Source organism: Balaenoptera acutorostrata, chromosome 15 (genome assembly GCF_949987535.1).
Source record: "Balaenoptera acutorostrata chromosome 15, mBalAcu1.1, whole genome shotgun sequence".
Classification (NCBI taxonomy): Eukaryota; Metazoa; Chordata; class Mammalia; order Artiodactyla; family Balaenopteridae; genus Balaenoptera; species Balaenoptera acutorostrata.
This window is the reverse complement of record NC_080078.1, coordinates 15,393,171-15,411,399: the sequence shown is the minus strand read 5'-3', so window position 1 is coordinate 15,411,399 and position 18,229 is coordinate 15,393,171. Positions and strand designations below refer to the sequence as shown.

At 40.8% G+C, this 18,229-nt stretch overlaps 2 protein-coding genes and 2 non-coding genes across 7 annotated transcripts in view; all 4 read left to right on the top strand.

Moving 5' to 3' along the window:
- Nucleotides 1–2,224: 2,224 nt before the first annotated feature.
- CCT6A (chaperonin containing TCP1 subunit 6A) lies at nt 2,225–11,826 on the top strand. The gene is made up of 14 exons (XM_007186487.2): nt 2,225–2,462; nt 2,917–2,980; nt 4,387–4,521; nt 5,383–5,556; nt 6,102–6,205; nt 6,825–6,935; nt 7,165–7,324; nt 7,412–7,494; nt 8,157–8,253; nt 8,564–8,711; nt 9,134–9,267; nt 9,820–9,922; nt 11,107–11,179; nt 11,431–11,826. The coding sequence occupies exons 1-14, from the start codon at nt 2,326–2,328 to the stop codon at nt 11,501–11,503; spliced, it is 1,596 nt and encodes a 531-aa protein (XP_007186549.2). The 5' UTR covers nt 2,225–2,325; the 3' UTR covers nt 11,504–11,826.
- On the top strand, nt 5,117–5,250 carry LOC114238490 (small nucleolar RNA SNORA22). The gene has a single exon (XR_003623837.2). It is a non-coding gene; the product is annotated as a small nucleolar RNA SNORA22 (small nucleolar RNA).
- Nucleotides 8,760–8,899, top strand: LOC114238487 (small nucleolar RNA SNORA15). Its single transcript, XR_003623834.1, has one exon. It is a non-coding gene; the product is annotated as a small nucleolar RNA SNORA15 (small nucleolar RNA).
- Nucleotides 11,827–11,972: 146 nt separating the features above from the next.
- SUMF2 (sulfatase modifying factor 2) overlaps nt 11,973–18,229 on the top strand; it is a 19,857-nt gene continuing 13,600 nt past the window's right edge. For all 4 annotated transcript variants that reach the window (XM_007186492.2, XM_057528425.1, XM_007186489.2 and 1 more), the window contains exons 1-2: nt 11,973–13,030; nt 15,804–15,960. In XM_007186492.2, coding sequence (XP_007186554.1) covers nt 12,964–13,030; nt 15,804–15,960 — 224 coding nt within the window. In that variant the 5' untranslated portion in view covers nt 11,973–12,963. The remainder of the gene's footprint in view (nt 13,031–15,803; nt 15,961–18,229) is intronic.

The following is an 18,229-nucleotide window of genomic DNA, read 5'->3' as shown; positions in this document are numbered from 1 at the left end:
CATGATTTCATAAAAATAAGACACTGGACATACTTTGTATATTTCATATTTTCATGTATATAATTCTGCATCCCGCTTTTATGGATACATAAATTGGGGGAGCTGCAAAAATGAAAACATTATGAATTTTTTTAATATAGTAAATGTTAATATTTTTTTAAATATTTATTTGGCTGCGCCAGGTCTTAGTTGCAGCACACAGGATCTTTTAGCTGCAGCACGTTGGATCTAGTTCCCTGACCAGGGATGGAACTCGGGCCTCCTGAACTGGGAGTGCAGAGCCTTAGCCACTGGACCACCAGGGAAGTCCCCAGTGTTAATATTTTGATGCATATCCTCTGTCCTTTTTTGTATAGATGCATGGGGAATGGTTAAAAAACTGAGAACATATTATACATGCTATTTAAAACATGATTTTCCCCCTTATTTATGTTATTAAAAATGTTTCATCACCTTCTGCATGGACTTTTCAACCCCTTTCTTTCTGATTGCCTTATCCTCAGTCTTCTCCCTTAGTTCATCCTCCATTCCACCTCCAGTGATATCTTCATCACTAGTTCTTTGGGTGGGTTCTCACTGCTGGCAGGCTTAGGCCCAGACTTCTTAATAAGCAAACCAGGCCCTAACAGTCAGGACAAGCTACTTCACCAGATCTGTCTCTTGCAAACTTTATCCACCCACCTTCCGCTGGGCATGCCAGGCCCTTCCGCTGTGGCTCTGTCTGATATCACTCTCCTAAGCCCTCTTCTCCTGCAAAGTATCTATGTATCATTCAAAACTTACCTCCTCCAAGAAGCCTTCCCTGATACTCCGAGTTAATACCTTTGTGCTCAGAGCACTGCATTCATCCCTTAAATAAAACATCCTATACTTTACTGTCATTTGTTTACAAGTTTATCTCCCTAACTAGGCTACCTGCTTCTTGAGGATTAAGGATCTCCAGAACTAATCATGCATCTCCTTCTACTGTGTAACTCAAACTTAGATGCTTTTGTGATTCTCAAATACACAAAGCCACTTAAAAGCATTATATACCACGGTAGTTGCTAGGAGAAGACTGGGAACAACCTAAATGTTAACCAGTAGGTGACTGGCTAATCAGGTCATTCTTATAAAGAATATCATGCAGCTGTTAATAAGAATGAGGAAGACGTATTTGTATTGATATGTGACAATCTCCAAGATACTTTAAGTGTAACACACCCAATAGTGCGTATTATAAATTGCCATTTTGTGTGGGGGAAATTTCTTATATTTATATACGTATTTATTTAGAAATTCGGAGAGCATCTGGGGAATTCACACTATCTGAAGGAAACTTATGTAGCTAAAGGTACATGCCAGGAGGAAGTTGAACTAGAGGAGGGAGGAAGACCTTTCACCATATACCCTTTGGCACCTTCTGAATTCTGAACAGTTTTAGTCATTACCTATAAAAATAAAACACAAAACATTAGCGAATACCTGGTATCTAGGCAGGGGGCGGGAACTGGATACTAGAAAACACTTGTGGACATCTTTCAGAATAAAGGAGTCCTCTCAAAGGCTGGACACCACTGCTCAACGAAGTTTGAGTTTTCAAAACTGCCTTGAGGGTCTGAAGCCTCAGCACTGTGTCGTGTGCCCGAAGTGTGGACTGACTCTTGCTTTTCCTCAATTGCCATCGCACCAATCAGATAGCTTTCTAAAGGCTTCTAGCACTTTCCACCTCGCATTATATCTCTTCGTCTTCCTTACGCCTAAAACACCTAGGATACTGGGCGAGGGTCCTTATCAGATCCACTTTGTAACCCCCACAGCACCTAGAACACCGTCCAGCACACAGTACACAGTTAAGAAAACTAGTGACCGGGATGAAAGCAGCACGGCGAGAAAAAGGGAAAACGGCTCGAGTGGGGGAGGGAGGAGGCCCACCCTACACCCTGCGGCCGGAGACCTCCGGGAAGAGCAGCCGCCTCTGCCCTCACGCCCTGACGCACGCGGCCAACAAGCCCGCTCCGCCTACGCTCTCAGGTCCGGGGTCAGCAAGACCGAGCGCTGGGCAGTTCACGGGGGCCCCGCGAGCCCTGGTTGCCGGGGGAACACGCTCCTCCCGAGCGCAATGGCGCCGCGGCCAAAGCGAGGGGCGGGGCTACGTGCGGCCGCGACCCAATGAGCGGCACCGGCCGACCCGAGGCCCAATGGCGGCGGCGCGCGGGCACGCTGGAGGCGGGCCCGGCGCACCCGACTTTTCCAGAAGACCCGGATAGCGCCTCCCGGCCACGCTGAACCGGCTCTGGGCCTTCCGGACGCCGGGTTCTCCCATTTTCTTCTGCTGGGTCAGCTATGGCGGCCGTGAAGACCCTGAATCCCAAGGCTGAGGTGGCCCGAGCCCAGGCGGCGTTGGCGGTCAACATCAGCGCGGCCCGGGGGCTGCAGGACGTGCTGAGGACCAACTTGGGGCCTAAGGGCACCATGAAGATGTAAGGCGCGGCTGGCGGGGAGGGCTGGGCGGGCACCGCGCACCTCGCGCTGTCGCGGGCCTGCGCCGGGAACCGAGGCCTGGAGCCCGCCGCCTTCGGGCCTCTGCGCTCGCCGCGGTGGCCTTTCTTCCCAGCATTGTCCCGGGTCGGTCCTATTTCTTGCCCTGGCTGTTTCCTTGGTGGTCGATTCCGTCTCCGCCGAGAACAAAGCTGCTCGCGTGCGCGGCGCGGCCTCCCCCCACCCCCCCACGGCGCGCTTGGGACCTAAGAGACCCTGAGGACTGTTCCCCAGACGGGAGGGGGTGGGCATTGCACCATTCCTGTTACCGGAAGCAGAGAACCAACCCTTGGCCCCAGCTCTTGAGGATCTGGGTAAAGCCCAATTTTTATGGGCCTCTTAATTTGGTCTCCATTGAAAAAGTCACACTGTGATTCATTTCTGCCCATTGAACAGGCTTGTTTCTGGTGCTGGAGACATCAAGCTCACTAAAGACGGAAATGTGCTGCTTCATGAAATGGTGAGAGGCTGCTAGACTAGGTCCAAAATGTCTTGGTTTTCCATAGTACATTTGATTTGTAGGAAGACTTTTATTATTCGTTTACAAAGTAGGAGAAAATAATTTTCATTCTTCTCAACAGGTAGTTTTCCAGATAACGGAAGAAGTAGAAAAAATGTAATCAGTACTGTTGTTGATAGTCCAGTACAGTGAGGAGCCTTGGAGTCTAATGAACTTCCTTTTGAATCCCCTACCCTTGCCATTTAAGGCCTTCGTTAAAGGGTTTTAATTACTAAAATTCTAATAAAAACTGAGAGCAGTTGACATAATCAGGGAGGCAAAATGCAACAGGATGGTTATACTTTTTCAAACAGCACTTCTGTTGTATCACACTTCACCACCAATTGGAGGAGAAATAAAACTACCATTTTTAAAGTCCCAGTGACTAAGAATCTGAGGTTACTGAGAGGAGCAGTCATTTTACTCATCTCTAGGTTTCCAAAACCTAACAGTTCAAATCCTAGAAAAGGAAATGACTTGCCTATGTTTTGAGTTTAGAGTGAAATTTAGGGTTTTGATAATAGTGTATCATGCCTTCAACGTTCCAGGTGTTTGTAAATATCTTCAGTAAGGAATAGCTAACCTAGAAGGTGTAGTTTTTGTTTGGTGGCTTAAGTGGTGGCCTGTGCTAGCAGAGAACAATAGAGTCATAGTTAGTTTAAACTTGATGTCAGAAAAGCCGTCTCTACATGACTTTAAAATTTTCCCTAATTGAATGAGATAGTCTGCTTAGATTCTTAAAACTGTGAGTGTCCCCAAATACATAAAAGACTGGACAACTGTACAGGATTAAAGGAGTATAAGAAGACAAAAGCAGTGCAGGAGCCATGTTGGAGCCTTTGTAATTAAGAATCTGTGGGTGACAAACATAATGAATATTCTGTTTCTCCAAAACCTTTCCAGAGTGACTTAGCATCCACTGATGATCTTTGCTAAAGAGGCTAAGTTTTTCTTTTCTTTTTTTTTTTTTTTTCATTTTAATTATTTGTTCAGTGCCAAGTAAACTGGGCAGCCAGGCTTTCATTTAAAAGGCACTTGGTTTATTCTCACAAGAATCTTAAATTTGTCATAAAGAGGCATGCATGGAACATGGATTTGAAATTATTGCTCTTACTTGTTAGTTCTATCACCTTGAGTTAACCTTAACTGGGTCTCACATTTCCTTATCAGTAAAGTGGAGGTAATCTGAGAAGGAAACAAATTTATATATGAAGGTGTTTCTGTCATCATAAACTGATAGCTAATGGTGAGTTTTTAATTAGAGTAATATGTAGCTGTACACTTGGGCATTTTGTGCAGATAGATTAGCCTTTCACACATTTTAAGGTATATTTGGACTGTTTTCATTTTTTTTTCTCTACCTGCAGCAAATTCAACACCCAACAGCCTCCTTAATAGCCAAAGTAGCAACAGCCCAGGATGACATAACTGGTGATGGTACCACTTCCAATGTCCTAATTATTGGAGAGCTCCTGAAGCAGGCGGATCTCTACATTTCTGAAGTATACATGATTCTCGTGTTTCTGTGATATTTTATTGTGTATAGGAAATAATCTTAGTTTTACTTATAAAAACTGATGTGCTAGTAGTAACTGAGGTCATATAATAGAATGTAAAGAGCATGGGGTTAAATATGGGAACAAGGGTCTGTATCCTACTCTGACACAAATTTACTGTGATCCTGGATGAGTTGAAGAATCTTCCTTGGCCTGAAAGGTGTTTTTTATCAAGTTGCATTGCATATACAGTTTTTATATGCCTATAACAGATTAATAATTGTGATCTAGAAATGGAATATTCAGGATTAGGCATGTTTTTAAGGAAAAAGCTAACAAAAACCTTGAATTTAAATAAGAATACTACAACTTTTTTAGCCCTCAGTAGTTCCAAGGTTAAAGCAAACCTCAGTGAGTACTAATCTGATGTTAGGAAGAATTTCCTGGGAAGAGAGAGAAAGCAGACTCTTAGTCTCCCTGTTTATTTTATTAGTAAATGGTGTGAATTAATTTCATATCACCTATAGGAAAGATATAATGGTCCTATTGACTGCCAATTGTTATGACACAGTTTTGAGTTTTGGGCGTTATCCCTTGTGGTTTGCACAGTGAACACCCAAGTGTGCTTTATAGTTCCCTTGGCTTTGACTCTGTGCTAGAGCAATGTCTGTTCTTTTCCTCTGCATTGAAAGGACTATTTATCCTTTTAAATGTATTCAGAAAGTCAGCACATTATATTAATTGTGTTTAAGGGTATGAATGATCCAGAATATCCCTTCATAAATTTGCTTTATCGTGAACTATAGTTGCATCTAACTGAAGGTCTCTGTTGTTAGTGGCGGTTTTGTAATTGTGTGTTTATTACAGGGTCTTCATCCCAGAATAATTACAGAAGGATTTGAAGCTGCAAAGGAAAAGGCACTTCAGTTTTTGGAACAAGTCAAAGTAAGCAAAGAGATGGACAGGGAAACACTTATAGATGTGGCCAGAACATCTCTACGTACTAAAGTTCATGCTGAACTTGCTGATGTCTTAACAGAGGTATGTGTTAAATTTTGTATGTGTCTGGTACATTACACCTATACTGAAAACCCCTGGCAACTGGAAACATCAGTATTCTTACTAATTCCAGTTATAGAATGCCATCTGAAGTCTTCACAGTACCATCCTGTGTGGAGTAAGTAGGTTCATTTTTGTGGCAGTGATAACCTGATCTGTGGCCCTAAAAATAGAAAAAATAAGTAAAGTGAGAAAATCGTAATAGCATACCTGGCCAGGTTATAAAGGTATAATCAGAGCTTTCAGTAAATGGAGTTTCTAAAATGGAGATTTCCTTATTAAAAAGCTACTAATAGTAGAGATGTCAGTGATTCTGTAGGTAATTACAAATTGAGATGTCAGAAATGTAGATGACTTCAGCCCTTCACAAATAATGCATTCTATTAGCGTGTAAAAAAAGACTTAGATCACTTCAGAGATTTTTAAAGATGAGAAACTGTCTACTTTAAACTTTTCTGAAGAATAAACAACATAAGTGTCTCAACTTCTGCTAGTCAAATTCATTGAATGGTTATACTCTGTTGCAGGCTGTAGTGGACTCCATTTTAGCCATTAAAAAACAAGATGAACCTATTGACCTCTTCATGGTTGAGATCATGGAGATGAAACATAAATCTGAAACCGATACAAGGTAGGTGGTAGAATGCTATGAAATAAAAAGTGTTTACAAACTTGAAGGAGTTTATACAATACATATATTTTGCCTGTTGTTTTTTTTTTTTTGTCTTTGAATTAACATATATTGCCTAGATGAGTATTTCATTTACTCAGTAGTATCAGTATTTCCTCTTGAAATGAAGTTAATGGTATAATGTATTTTTACATAGAATGATTCTGGAAAGTCAACTACATCAGTCATTTGGCATTTATTGAACCGAGCATGTGGGAGACTTCAGGGAATTTTAAAGAAAATTATTTCAAAGACCTAGTTTGAAAGCATTTTTTAAAGGAGGTGATCACAGTTTAATAGCCTACCAAACTTGTGACTATTTCTCTGCGGAATCTTCTGCACAAGACAGGGTTGTTACTTTCATTTGAATGGCTTGTTTTTGTCATGTTCTGGAATTCTGCTTTTTCACAATTGAACCTTCCTTGGTATTACCCAAAAGTCCTATTCAAATAGCTCAAGAAATAAAGCTGATTGTGTGAAAATTAACAATACAGTCTCAATTCAGTGTTTTAGTTTTGTTAGCATATGTTACACCCCATCTGGAAATCAATAAGAATATAATTTTTATGTGTTGTAACAGCTTGATCAGAGGTCTTGTTTTGGACCATGGGGCACGGCATCCTGATATGAAAAAGAGAGTAGAAGATGCATACATCCTCACATGCAACGTGTCATTAGAATATGAAAAAACGTGAGTTTATATATAGCTCCTTAAAAATGGAAGAGAGGTGGAAGAGCTTGATATTTGGGGCAAGTCACTTTTTTGTGAGACTCAGTTTCCCCGCTGTACGGACAGTTGCCTCAATGGGGTTTCAGAAAATTACAGGAAATAGCCTCTGAAAACGTACCAGGGGTGGAATTGGAGCTCGGTGACTATTTGCTAAATATTTCCTCCCCTTTCTGTAACTTCCTTTTTTTAGAGAAGTGAATTCTGGCTTTTTTTACAAGAGTGCAGAGGAGAGAGAGAAACTAGTGAAAGCTGAAAGAAAATTCATTGAAGACAGAGTTAAAAAAATAATAGACCTGAAAAAGAAAGTCTGTGGTGATTCAGATAAAGGATTTGTTGTTATTAATCAAAAGGTGAGAAATTTTGTTTTATAAACTAGTGTGTATCTATTTTTATTTTAAAGGTAAAATATTGAAACTTATTTTTTGTTGTTGTTACAGGGAATTGACCCCTTTTCCTTAGATGCTCTTGCAAAAGAAGGCATAGTAGCTCTGCGCAGAGCTAAAAGGAGAAATATGGAAAGGTACGGATAGCAGATTATCTGTGTGACATGAATTTCACTTATTTTGCAAGTTAACTTAGATTATTCCTTTTTTCCCTCTTATTTTTGTGATTTTCTTATTTTTTATTGTGATAAAATATACATAATATAAAATTTATCATTTTACCTGTGTTTTCCAGGATCACATTTCTTTTTAAGGATAATATTCAATTGTATGGGTATACCACATTTAGTTTCGTTTATTCATTTATCTGTCAGTGGACGTTTATTTGGGTTTCTACCTTGGCTGTTGTGAATAGTGCTGCTATGATTGTTGATATACTTGTTTCATTTTTAAACGATGACCTATACGGTACGTATTTTTCCATGTCAAGAGACAGCATCAAGGGTTTCAGAGGAATACTTTCTTCCAAAGAGCTCACCATGATAAAGAGCTCTGTGCACCTTTAGATTTCATATCAGAGGAGTATTTGCTGACTTAGGAGTGGTTTAAATAGAGAGTTAGGAGAAAAGACCAGTTTTCAGCTAGTTGGTGGTGAATGGAAAGGCTTAAGCTAAAATATATTTTAGAATATGATTTTCGCGTGTAATTCTGAAAAAGATTGCTTTCTAAAAATATTAATTTCTAAACATAACTAATAAAATCCCTTCTGCATCTCCCTTAAAACACTTGAATATTTCAGGCTGACTCTTGCTTGTGGTGGGGTAGCCCTGAATTCTCTTGATGACCTAAATCCTGATTGTTTGGGACATGCAGGACTTGTCTATGAATATACATTGGTAAGTGTATTTTCTTTCCAAAATAATACTATTTTTTGGCTCATGAATTCTTCAGTAGTTAAAAATTCATTCAAACTTCGGATGATATTTTTGCTTTGTTAATATACATTTTGATGATTTATATGTAGTAATGATAAGCCATTGATGGGAAAATCACATTTCTTTTATGTGACTTTTTAAAAGAAATTATTTGCTTTAATGTGATCAGTGCTGTGCCCTATTAATATGCTACTTATTCCTTCATAAGGCCCTCTCGTCATTCTTTGCATAACCGTATCCTGGTTTTTGAAAATACTGTCTCTTCACACAGGGAGAAGAGAAGTTCACCTTCATTGAGAACTGTAACAATCCTCGCTCGGTCACATTATTGATCAGAGGACCAAATAAGCACACACTTACTCAGATCAAAGATGCAATAAGAGATGGCTTGAGGGCTGTTAAAAATGCTATTGATGATGGTAAGATGGTCACTGTATTTAAATTGTATTCTTTTGCTAGTCTAAAAGGCATGGCTGAATACTGTGTTCTTTTTATCAGTAGTTTACACAGCCAGACACCATGCAAAAGTAAAGTTTTACCTTTAAAATGGCTATGATGGTATGCTAAGTTTTTTCATGGCATGCTATTGTTAAAAGGGGATACAAATAAATGAGCTAATACTAAGCTTTCAGGATTTTCCATGTGCTAGTTAAATCATTTTGCTGTTTGATATGTTGCCTGTATTGCTTTCAAATGTAATATTAAAATTGCTGTGGTTATACTGAATTCTCAAATTAGTGGATTTCCTGTGTGTGTTTTAATTTATATATTTTCTTAAAATTGCCTCTGCAGTTTTATTTTCTTTGTAGCTTAGCATTTCTCTCTTCCTCCCACCCAACAGGCTGTGTAGTTCCAGGTGCTGGTGCAGTGGAAGTGGCAATGGCAGAAGCCCTGATTAAATACAAGCCCAGTGTAAAGGGCAGGGCCCAACTTGGAGTTCAAGCATTTGCTGATGCATTGCTCATTATTCCCAAGGTGTGAATGCTTTAACTGTTTTCTAAACTACACCAAAATGATTCATCTGATGAAAACTTTTTGCTAATGTGGGTTTTTTCATAATGTGGATTTTGAATAAATAGGGTTCATCAGTTTTCACCCAAACACTAGAACAGGTATTTCTCATTATCTAGATGTATTGGTTCCTCTGGAGGGGAGGCTTGAATATCTGATGTTTCAGATGGCAAGAGATAGCTGTTTTAAGGGGGTTTGCAGTGTAGGGGTACAAGCTTGCTTTTTATTTTTGTTTTAAACTAAGGTTAATACTGTGATTTTTCTATTGTATGCTTATTTAGGGTACGGTTTATGACCAGTGTATTGCCGGGCTTGGGGTGGATTAGTGAGTTTGTTGGTAATGTATATCTAGTCATTCTCTGAAGTGAACATAAATACTGGTCTGTTTTCACTTATTAAAGGTTTGTTTTTTTGTTTTGTTTTTTTTTAACTATTAATTGGAAATACTGTTCATTTATTACAGACTTGACTATCTTTTATTAGGTCCTGTCTTTTAAATAAATTTGTTTCCTTTAGGTTCTTGCTCAGAACTCTGGTTTTGACCTTCAGGAAACACTAGTTAAAGTTAAAGCAGAACATTCAGAATCAGGTCAACTTGTGGGTGTAGACTTGAACACAGGTAAGGAGGATGTGACTATTTGTAGGGGGTGAACTAGATACTATAGGTGAGGTAAGACCAGGAAGGATAAAAAAAATGGGAGAGAGAAGAATCTTGGAGTTGCTTCTGCTCTTTGACACCAGTGCTATCCGGGATCTCTGGGTTCTAAAGTATGATACAAAAATGTAATGACTAGATACAGAAATAAAGGGAATCGAGGAGACATTTGAATAATTTAGAAGAGTACGGATTTGTTGATATTGCTGAGTTGTGGTAGGTGGTTTGGGTTCATGTTGAAGGGTTTCATGTTGAGCTTACTTTACTGTCTTTTATCAGGGACTTTGATTAAAATGATACATTTCATGATCATACTCATGGGTGAAAAAAGGCTGAGGATAGCAAAACATGCTGGAAGAGGGAAGCAAATCTAATAAAATGAGTAAAGCCCTGATCTTAGGCCAGTGTAATCCAAATTATACAAGTACAAAGTGGGAGAGAGATAACTGAGATACATCTGTGCAGTATGTGTAAGACCTATTGTGAACAGCATCATTTACATTCAAGTTAATATAAAAGGTTTCTTTTCTTTAAATTAACTTTTACTGTAGTATAGTTGATTTACAATGTTGTGTTAGTTTCTGCTGTACGGCAAAGTGAATCAGTTATACATATACATATATCCACTCTTAGATTCTATTCCCATATAGGTCATTACAGAGTATTGAGTAGAGTTCCCTGTGCTATACAGTAGGTTATTATCTATTTTATATATATATAGTAGTGTGTATATGTCAATCCCAGTCTCCCAATTAAGTTAATTTAAAAGGTTTCTGGAATGAGGGTAATGATAAGCCTGTTTTGCCAGATTATAGTTCAGGTGCTATACTTTAATATGGATAAATAGGAACGTCTCCAGAAATACAGAGATGTTCAAATATTTGATAACCAAATAGAGCATTCCTATCACTGGAAGCATTCTAAGTAGAGGTCAGCCGCTCATCAAAGCTGCTGTGCACAGGAGTCATGGTCTGGAGTACAACATTGGGCTAATTGAGGAACTTCGGGTTCTCATAGATAATACTGGAGGAAATGAGTGACCACTGATGAGTAAAGCAGCACAAAATACCCTTTTTAGTTCTTTCAGACAGTATTCTGATCTTATGACCTGCTCTATATGATTTTAAGAATACTGGGTTACTTTTCAGGTGAGCCAATGGTAGCAGCAGAAGTAGGCGTATGGGATAACTACTGTGTAAAGAAACAGCTTCTTCATTCCTGGTAAGTTTGGGAAAGCCAAAATTATAACATTTGGGGAATATTCATACTCTTTAAAATTGGTGTGTTTTGTTTAATTTTCTTTCCGTAAGAAAAGGTAATCAGTCAAAAGTAGCAACTAAGTGAGCCTTCTATGTATGGAAAGGAAAGGGGAAACTTGACTGGATATAATTTGTGCAATTTAGTTGGAGATTGAGTTGAATTAGAGTTCATACCTCAAACCTGAGTAGTCTGATTTTTTCCCCCCTTTTCAGCACTGTGATTGCCACCAACATTCTCCTGGTTGATGAGATCATGAGAGCTGGAATGTCTTCTCTAAAAGGTTGAATTGAAGCTTCCCTTGTATCATCTGAATCATGAAGATTCTACAGAGTGATCCTAAGAATATAGCTATGGAATTTTTGTCCAAGCTTCAGATGATTTTCAAAGGATTTTCTTTTCCCATATAAAAAAAGGAGAGAACACTGGCATCTGTTCAGATTCTGAAGTTCTGAAATTATAATTACAGTATTTTTTAAATTGCACTGTAGTGTACACATACAGGCCATACTTACCAATAAACAGGATGTTTTTCTTTAGTTTCAGTGATATAAAAATACATGTTAGATAAGCATATATTATCTACTGTATTAAATATTCCTTGAAAAACATTTTAATGGTTTAATAATTCTTCTAATGAATGTATTTTAATTTATCTCCAATAGTTCCCTGTCATTAAGCATTTAAGTTTTCAATCTTTATGCTAGTTATAAATAAGACGTAAGTAACTTAAGGTTTTGAAAGCGTTCCTGCTTCCTTAGTATAAATCCTTTTGAGCAGAGGTCCCCCACAACCCCTGGGCGGAGGACCAGTACTGTTCAGCGGCCTGTTAGGAACCAGGCCGCACAGCAGGTGAGCAGGGAGCAAGCAAGCAAAGCTTCATTTGCTGCTCCCCATTGCTTGCATGACTGCCTGAACCATCCCCCGCCCCCCTCGAAAAACTCTTCCACGAAACCGGTCCTGGTGCCAAAAAGGTTGGGGACGGCTGCTTTTGAGTAAAAAAAACTATTGGATAAATTGGACTTTTCATGCTTTTTAAGTAGCTTTGCTAAACTGCTTCCCAGAAATGTTACGTTGTAGTGAGTAGAAAGATGGAACTAGAGCTGCAAGTCTAAAGTGGCAAAATAGGAAAGGCAGAGGTTAAATACATGGCTGAAGGCGTGGTGACTAGGCCCAGGTGAGGTAAGAGATTTTCAGGCTAGGTGTTTTTGCACCTCGGAACCTTGCTTAGGCTGCTATCCCTCCCAAACCCTCTAGTGTCCTATTTTTCTCACCCAAATTACTGTTCTTTTCTACATGTTGCCACAAAATACATATATTGTGGCAATATATTTGAAGACCTTGAAAGGGAAGTTGTGTGTTGCTAAGCTTTGCGTTTTGAGGACTTCGCAGTTGCCTACAGTGAGCGTACAATAAATTGGAAGTTGAAACCTTTTCTGTGATCTTGCGATGGTACTCCAGGGCACAAAAGGGAAGGAAATCAGTCCGTCCAAATGTTCACAAGCTAAAGAAGGGGCTTCTGGAATGGCAGGGTCTCTCGACCCCAACGCTGAGAAAATTGCCTTAATTACTTGGCCCGGCAACACTGGAGCTTCGGCCCCGGTACTAATTTCTAGATGGGGCCGCGTAGAGGAGCAGTGCGCACGCGTGCGCAGGGCACGGCCGCCGACGTGATGCGCGCGGGGCGCGTGCGCAGCAGACCCGCACGGTGGCGCGTCTCGTAGGGCTTCCGGGGTCGTGTTCCCGGCATGGCCGCCTCGCTGTCGCCGCTGCTGACTCTGCTGTCGCTCCTCTCCGGCCCGTGGCTCGAACTAGGTCAGTGTGCTGGCCTGCCCGACTGCCCCTGGAGGCATGAGAAAAGGGGTGGGGCGCTCGGCCCCGGCGGGGAAAGAGTCGATGGCCGGTCTGCCCGCCTCCTGCGCGATCTTGCAGCGGCCGGAGGTGCCTCCCAGAGGCGGCCAACTTGGCGAGGTGTATCTCACTTCTTTTTTACTTTTAACTTATTATTCTGGAATCTTTTGAGCATAAAAAAAGAATAAAACGATCCTCTCCCGTCCACCACGTACCCATTGCCTAGTTTAAACGGTTGCCAATTTATGGCTTTAATCTTGCTTCTTTGGGACTCTTCCCACTTTCTCCTTCCCCTGGGAAATTCATTTTGGAGTGAATCGAGGCACGATACAATTTTATTTCTCAATATTTAACTTGAATAGCCAAAAAAACAAGAAGTCACGAAAAAAAAAGTATCACTTTCCCACCTAAAAAATTAACCGTATTCCTTAACACCATTAAACATCCAGTTAGTGTTCAAGTTCACCTACTGTAAATGTTTTAAAATTATAGTTTATTTGTTGAATTAGTGTCAAAATAAAATTCATATATTGCTATTGTGTGTGTGTGTTTTGTTTTGTTTTGGCTGTGTTGGGTCTTCATTGCTGCGTGTGGGCTTTAGTTGCCGCGAGCCGGGGGCTACTCTCTTCGTTGTGGTGCGCCGGCTTTTCATTGCGGTGGCTTCTCTTGTTGCGGAGCATGGGCTCTAGGCTTGTGGCCGTCAGTAGTTGTGGCACGCAGGCTCAGTAGCTGTGGCTCAAGGGCTGTAGAGCACAGGTTCAGTAATTGTGGCGCACGGGCTTAGTTGCTACGCGGCATGTGAGATCTTGCTATACCAGGCATCGAACCTGTCCCCACTGCATTGGCAGGCAGATTCTTAACCACTGCGCCACGAGGGAAGGCCCTATGTGTTGTTTCTTAATTCCCTTTTAATCTGAGAATTTCCTGCTTTCTCTGTTCCAACCCTCACCCCCCTTAAAATGGACGAAATCATGTGTGAGCGTGTCAGAATGAGAATGAGAAAAGGGCCGAAGATGGGATACTGGGGAACATGAAAAGATGTGGACTCTGCCTTAAGGGAAATTATAATACTTAGACACCGTTAGGTAGAAACAACGAAATAGTACGTCAAGCCAGAGAAGTGTGACCTTTTGGAAATAGCACTGACCTGGAAGTAAGGAGACCTGGGTTTCTCCTGTTAACTAGCTGTTTAAGTCATTTCCCTTTGGGTTTTGGTTTTCTCCTGTCATATGAGGGGGTTGGAATAAAGATCCTTTTAATTCTATGATTTTTGGAGGTATCCAAACAGCAAGTGTAAGGCAGTTCATTCAGTCATTTGATGATAATTATTGTGCACTTGTGCTAGGTGCCAGAGATACACTGGCAAAACAGATGTAGTTCTTTTCTTTCTGGAGCATATGATATAATGGTGAAAATCATTACGAATTGATAAGAGTTCAAACAAGTGAAAAGGAGGAGTCAGAGAAACAACATGAGCAGTAGTATGGGTAGAAAGTTGATAGATGTATTTCAGAGTATAGTGTTTAGATTTATCTCGCTGGGACAAAAGCTTGTCGTGCAGAAGAATAGAGAGGTAAGGAAAGGAAATAAACATTTGTTGAAAACCTACCAGGACTTCCCTGGTGGTCCAGTGGTTAAGAATCCGCCTGCCAATGCAGGGCACACAGGTTCGAGCCCTGGTCTGGGAAGATCCCACATGCCGCGGAGCAACTAAGCCCGTGTGCCAAAACTACTGAGCCTGCGCTCTGGAGCCTGTGAGCCACAACTACTGAGCCTGTGTACTGCAGCTACTGAAGCCTGTGCACTTAGAGCCCGTGCTCCGCAACGAGAGAAGTCACCGCAGTCAGAAGCCTGCGCACCACAACAAAGAGTAGCCCCCGCTGACCGCAACTAGAGAAAGTCCGCACACAGCAACGAAGACCCAACCCAGCCAAAAATAATAAAAAAAAAAAAAAAAAAAAAAGACTCTGTGCTCCCAATGCAGGGGGCCTGGGTTGGGTTCGATCCTTGGTCAGGGAACTAGATCCCACATGTATGCCGCAACTAAGAGTTTGCATGCCGCAACTAAAACCCGGCGCAACCAAATAAAATTAATTTTAAAAAAAAGAAAGAAAACCTACCATGCGCTAAACATTTCACACATTATTTTAATACAGCCATGCATTTGAGTTAGATATTATCCCCATTTTACAGATGAAGAAATTGAAATCCAGACTAAGTAATTTGCCCAAAGTCACCCAGCGAATTAAGTGACAGAACAAGAATTTAAAGCCAAATTTTTTTTTTAAATACATTTATTTATTTATTTTATTTTGGCTGCGTTGGGTCTTTGTTGCTGCACGCAGGCGTTCTCTAGTTGTGGCGAGCGGGGGCTACTCTTCGTTGTGGTGTGCGGGCTTCTCATTGAGATGGCTTCTCTTGTTGTGGAACACGGGCTCTAGGCGTGCGGGCTTCAGTAGTTGTGGCGCAAGGGTTCAGTAGTTGTGGCTTGCGGGCCCAGTAGTTGTGGCACACGGGCTTAGTTGCTCCGCGGCATGTGGGATCTTCCCAGACCAGGGCTCGAACCCGTGTCCCCTGCAATGGCAGGCGGATTCTTAACCACTTCGCCACCAGGGAAGTCCTAAAGCCAAATTTTTTAAGCCTCCATTGTTTTTTTCATTATAGCATTATGAGTTTTACATATGATCCAAATATTGCCACTTCTTTTATATATATTCGACTCTTCTTTTCTCTGCAGGGAATGGGCAGACGACCAACATGGTCCAACTACCAGGTGGGAGATTCCAGATGGGAACAAATTCACCAGATGGCAGAGATGGTGAAGGACCTGTCCGGGAGGTGACGGTAAAACCCTTTGCCATCGACATATTTCCTGTCACCAACAAAGACTTCAGGTACATCCAGTGTTCTTCCAGGAGAAGTAAAGGCTATTCTAATCTTCATCATAATATCTAAAAGGAGATTAGCTTGTTCACTACCACATATCATCTTTGCAATGGTACAGAGAGATAAGTGTTGTCTACGTTTTTAAGATGAAGAATCTGAAGTCCAGGGACTTCCCTGGTGGCGCAGTGGTTAAGAATCTGCCTGCCAATGCAGGGAACACGGGTTCGAGCCCTGGCCCAGGAAGATCCCACATGCCGCGGAGCAACTAAGCCCGTGTGCCACAACTACTGAGCCTGCACTCTAGAGCCCACGAGCCACAACTACTGAACCCTTGCGCCACAACTACTGAAGCCCACACGCCTAGAGCCCATGCTCCGCAACAAGAGAAGCCACCTCACTGAGAAGCCCGCACACCACAACGAAGAGTAGCCCCCACTCACCGCAACTAGAGAAAACCCGCGTGCAGCAACGAAGACCCAACGCAGCCAAGATTAAAAAAAAAAAAAAAAAAAAAAAAAGTATCTGAAGTCCAAAGTTTCTGTTAGTGGCAGAGCTGGGCCTGGAACTCAGATCCTCTGACTCTCGAGCCAGTGGATTGTCCAGTGCACTGGGTATAGCGCTGAGAAGTATGGGCAGAAGCCAGACACTGAACAGAAACCTCTGCAACGGGAGAAGGAATTGGGAGAAGGGTCATAGTAGCTGAGAGTCCCTTAAATTCCCTTTACATATACTTAGGGAAATGGCGTTGTTTCCAGAATCAAACATTTTGGTTCCAGCTTAATCTAAGAAGCCATGTTGAGCTGCGTCAGTGTCTCCAAGGTGATATGTTTTGGGTAGGCCAAAGTAGAAAATGATCCAGGACATATGTATAACTTACCTTCAAATGGTAGAGGAGGGAGTATATAGAGAGTAGAGGGAAAGGAAGAGGAGGAGATGGGAAGACAATAAAGCAAATGTGAGAAATGACTTAAATGTTACATTTGTGGACTTAAAACTTTTCAGGATAAGAAGTTTTGGGGAGAATTTGATTCAGGAGACACAGGCTGAAATCAGCATAAGGATTGTCAGTATACTCTCAGGCCTTTTGACTCACTGGTTCCACCTCTAAGGATTTGTTTTGAAGAATTAAAAGTTGTCCGAAAACATTTAGCCAAAAAACATTTAGCTATTGATACAACACTAATACATTTACACTGTCATCTGGTAAACAAATGTTAACAATTTTAGAATCACTTAAACATATTGTATCAATATAACAGACTACTTAGCAGCCCTCAAAAATCCTGTTGTCAAAAAGAGATAGTTCTGAAGTGTTAAGTGAAGAAAGTAGGTTACAAAATACTAAATAGGGAATGATCCCATTTTTTAAAACTATATGTATAGAATGTGTATGCATTAAAAAAGAGCTGGAAGTTGCAACATGGCATTAGGTGACGGATTCTGCTCATGTTTTTGTGACTTCCAAATGAAAATAATTACAGGAGGCACCTTCTGAAAGCAATTTAAAAATCCTTGGTTGTGGGGTGAAGAGGGAGAGAATATGGACAGGTATATCTTAGTTGGTGTGATAATGGATGATTTTAGTTTTTTTCTTTTTACCTACCTCTATTTCCTTGTTTTTCTATAATATGATGTTATATATGCTTTTAAAAAAATATTTTTAAACAGGAAAGTTATTAAAATCAAGGGAGAAATCACTTCTGATCAGGCTTGCACCGCATCATGACAACCAGAAATAGCTAGCTAGGTAGATGCATTCTTTTTTTTTTTTTTTTTTTAATGTCTGAAACATTTATATTAACATATTTCCATACAAATAACCCAATGAAAGTTTAGTATTAGTTGTTTTGTTTGTTTTTTTATACTGCAGGTTCTTATTAGGCATCAGTTTTATACACATCAGTGTATACATGTCAATCCCAATCGCCCAATTCAGCACACCACCTCATCCCCACCTCACCGCAGTTTTCCCCCCTTGGTGTCCATATGTCCATTCTCTACATCTGTGTCTCAACTTCTGCCCTGCAAACTGGCTCATCTGTACCATTTTTCTAGGTTCCACATACATGCATTAATATACGATATTTGTTTCTCTCTTTCTGACTTACTTCACTCTGTATGACAGTCTCTAGATCCATCCATGTCTCAACACATGACTCAATTTCATTCCTTTTTATGGCTGAGTAATATTCCATTGTATATATGTACCACAACTTCTTTATCCATTCGTCTGTTGATGGGCATTTAGGTTGCTTCCATGACCTGGCTATTGTAAAT

Coding starts and splice junctions, on each gene's coding strand:
- CCT6A (XM_007186487.2), top strand. CDS start 2,326: ATGGCGGCCGTGAAGACCCTGAATCCCAAGGCTGAGGTGGCCCGAGCC. Junction 8,254..8,563: donor TTGTCTATGAATATACATTG/GTAAGTGTATTT, acceptor CTCTTCACACAG/GGAGAAGAGAAGTTCACCTT. Junction 8,712..9,133: donor TAAAAATGCTATTGATGATG/GTAAGATGGTCA, acceptor CCCACCCAACAG/GCTGTGTAGTTCCAGGTGCT.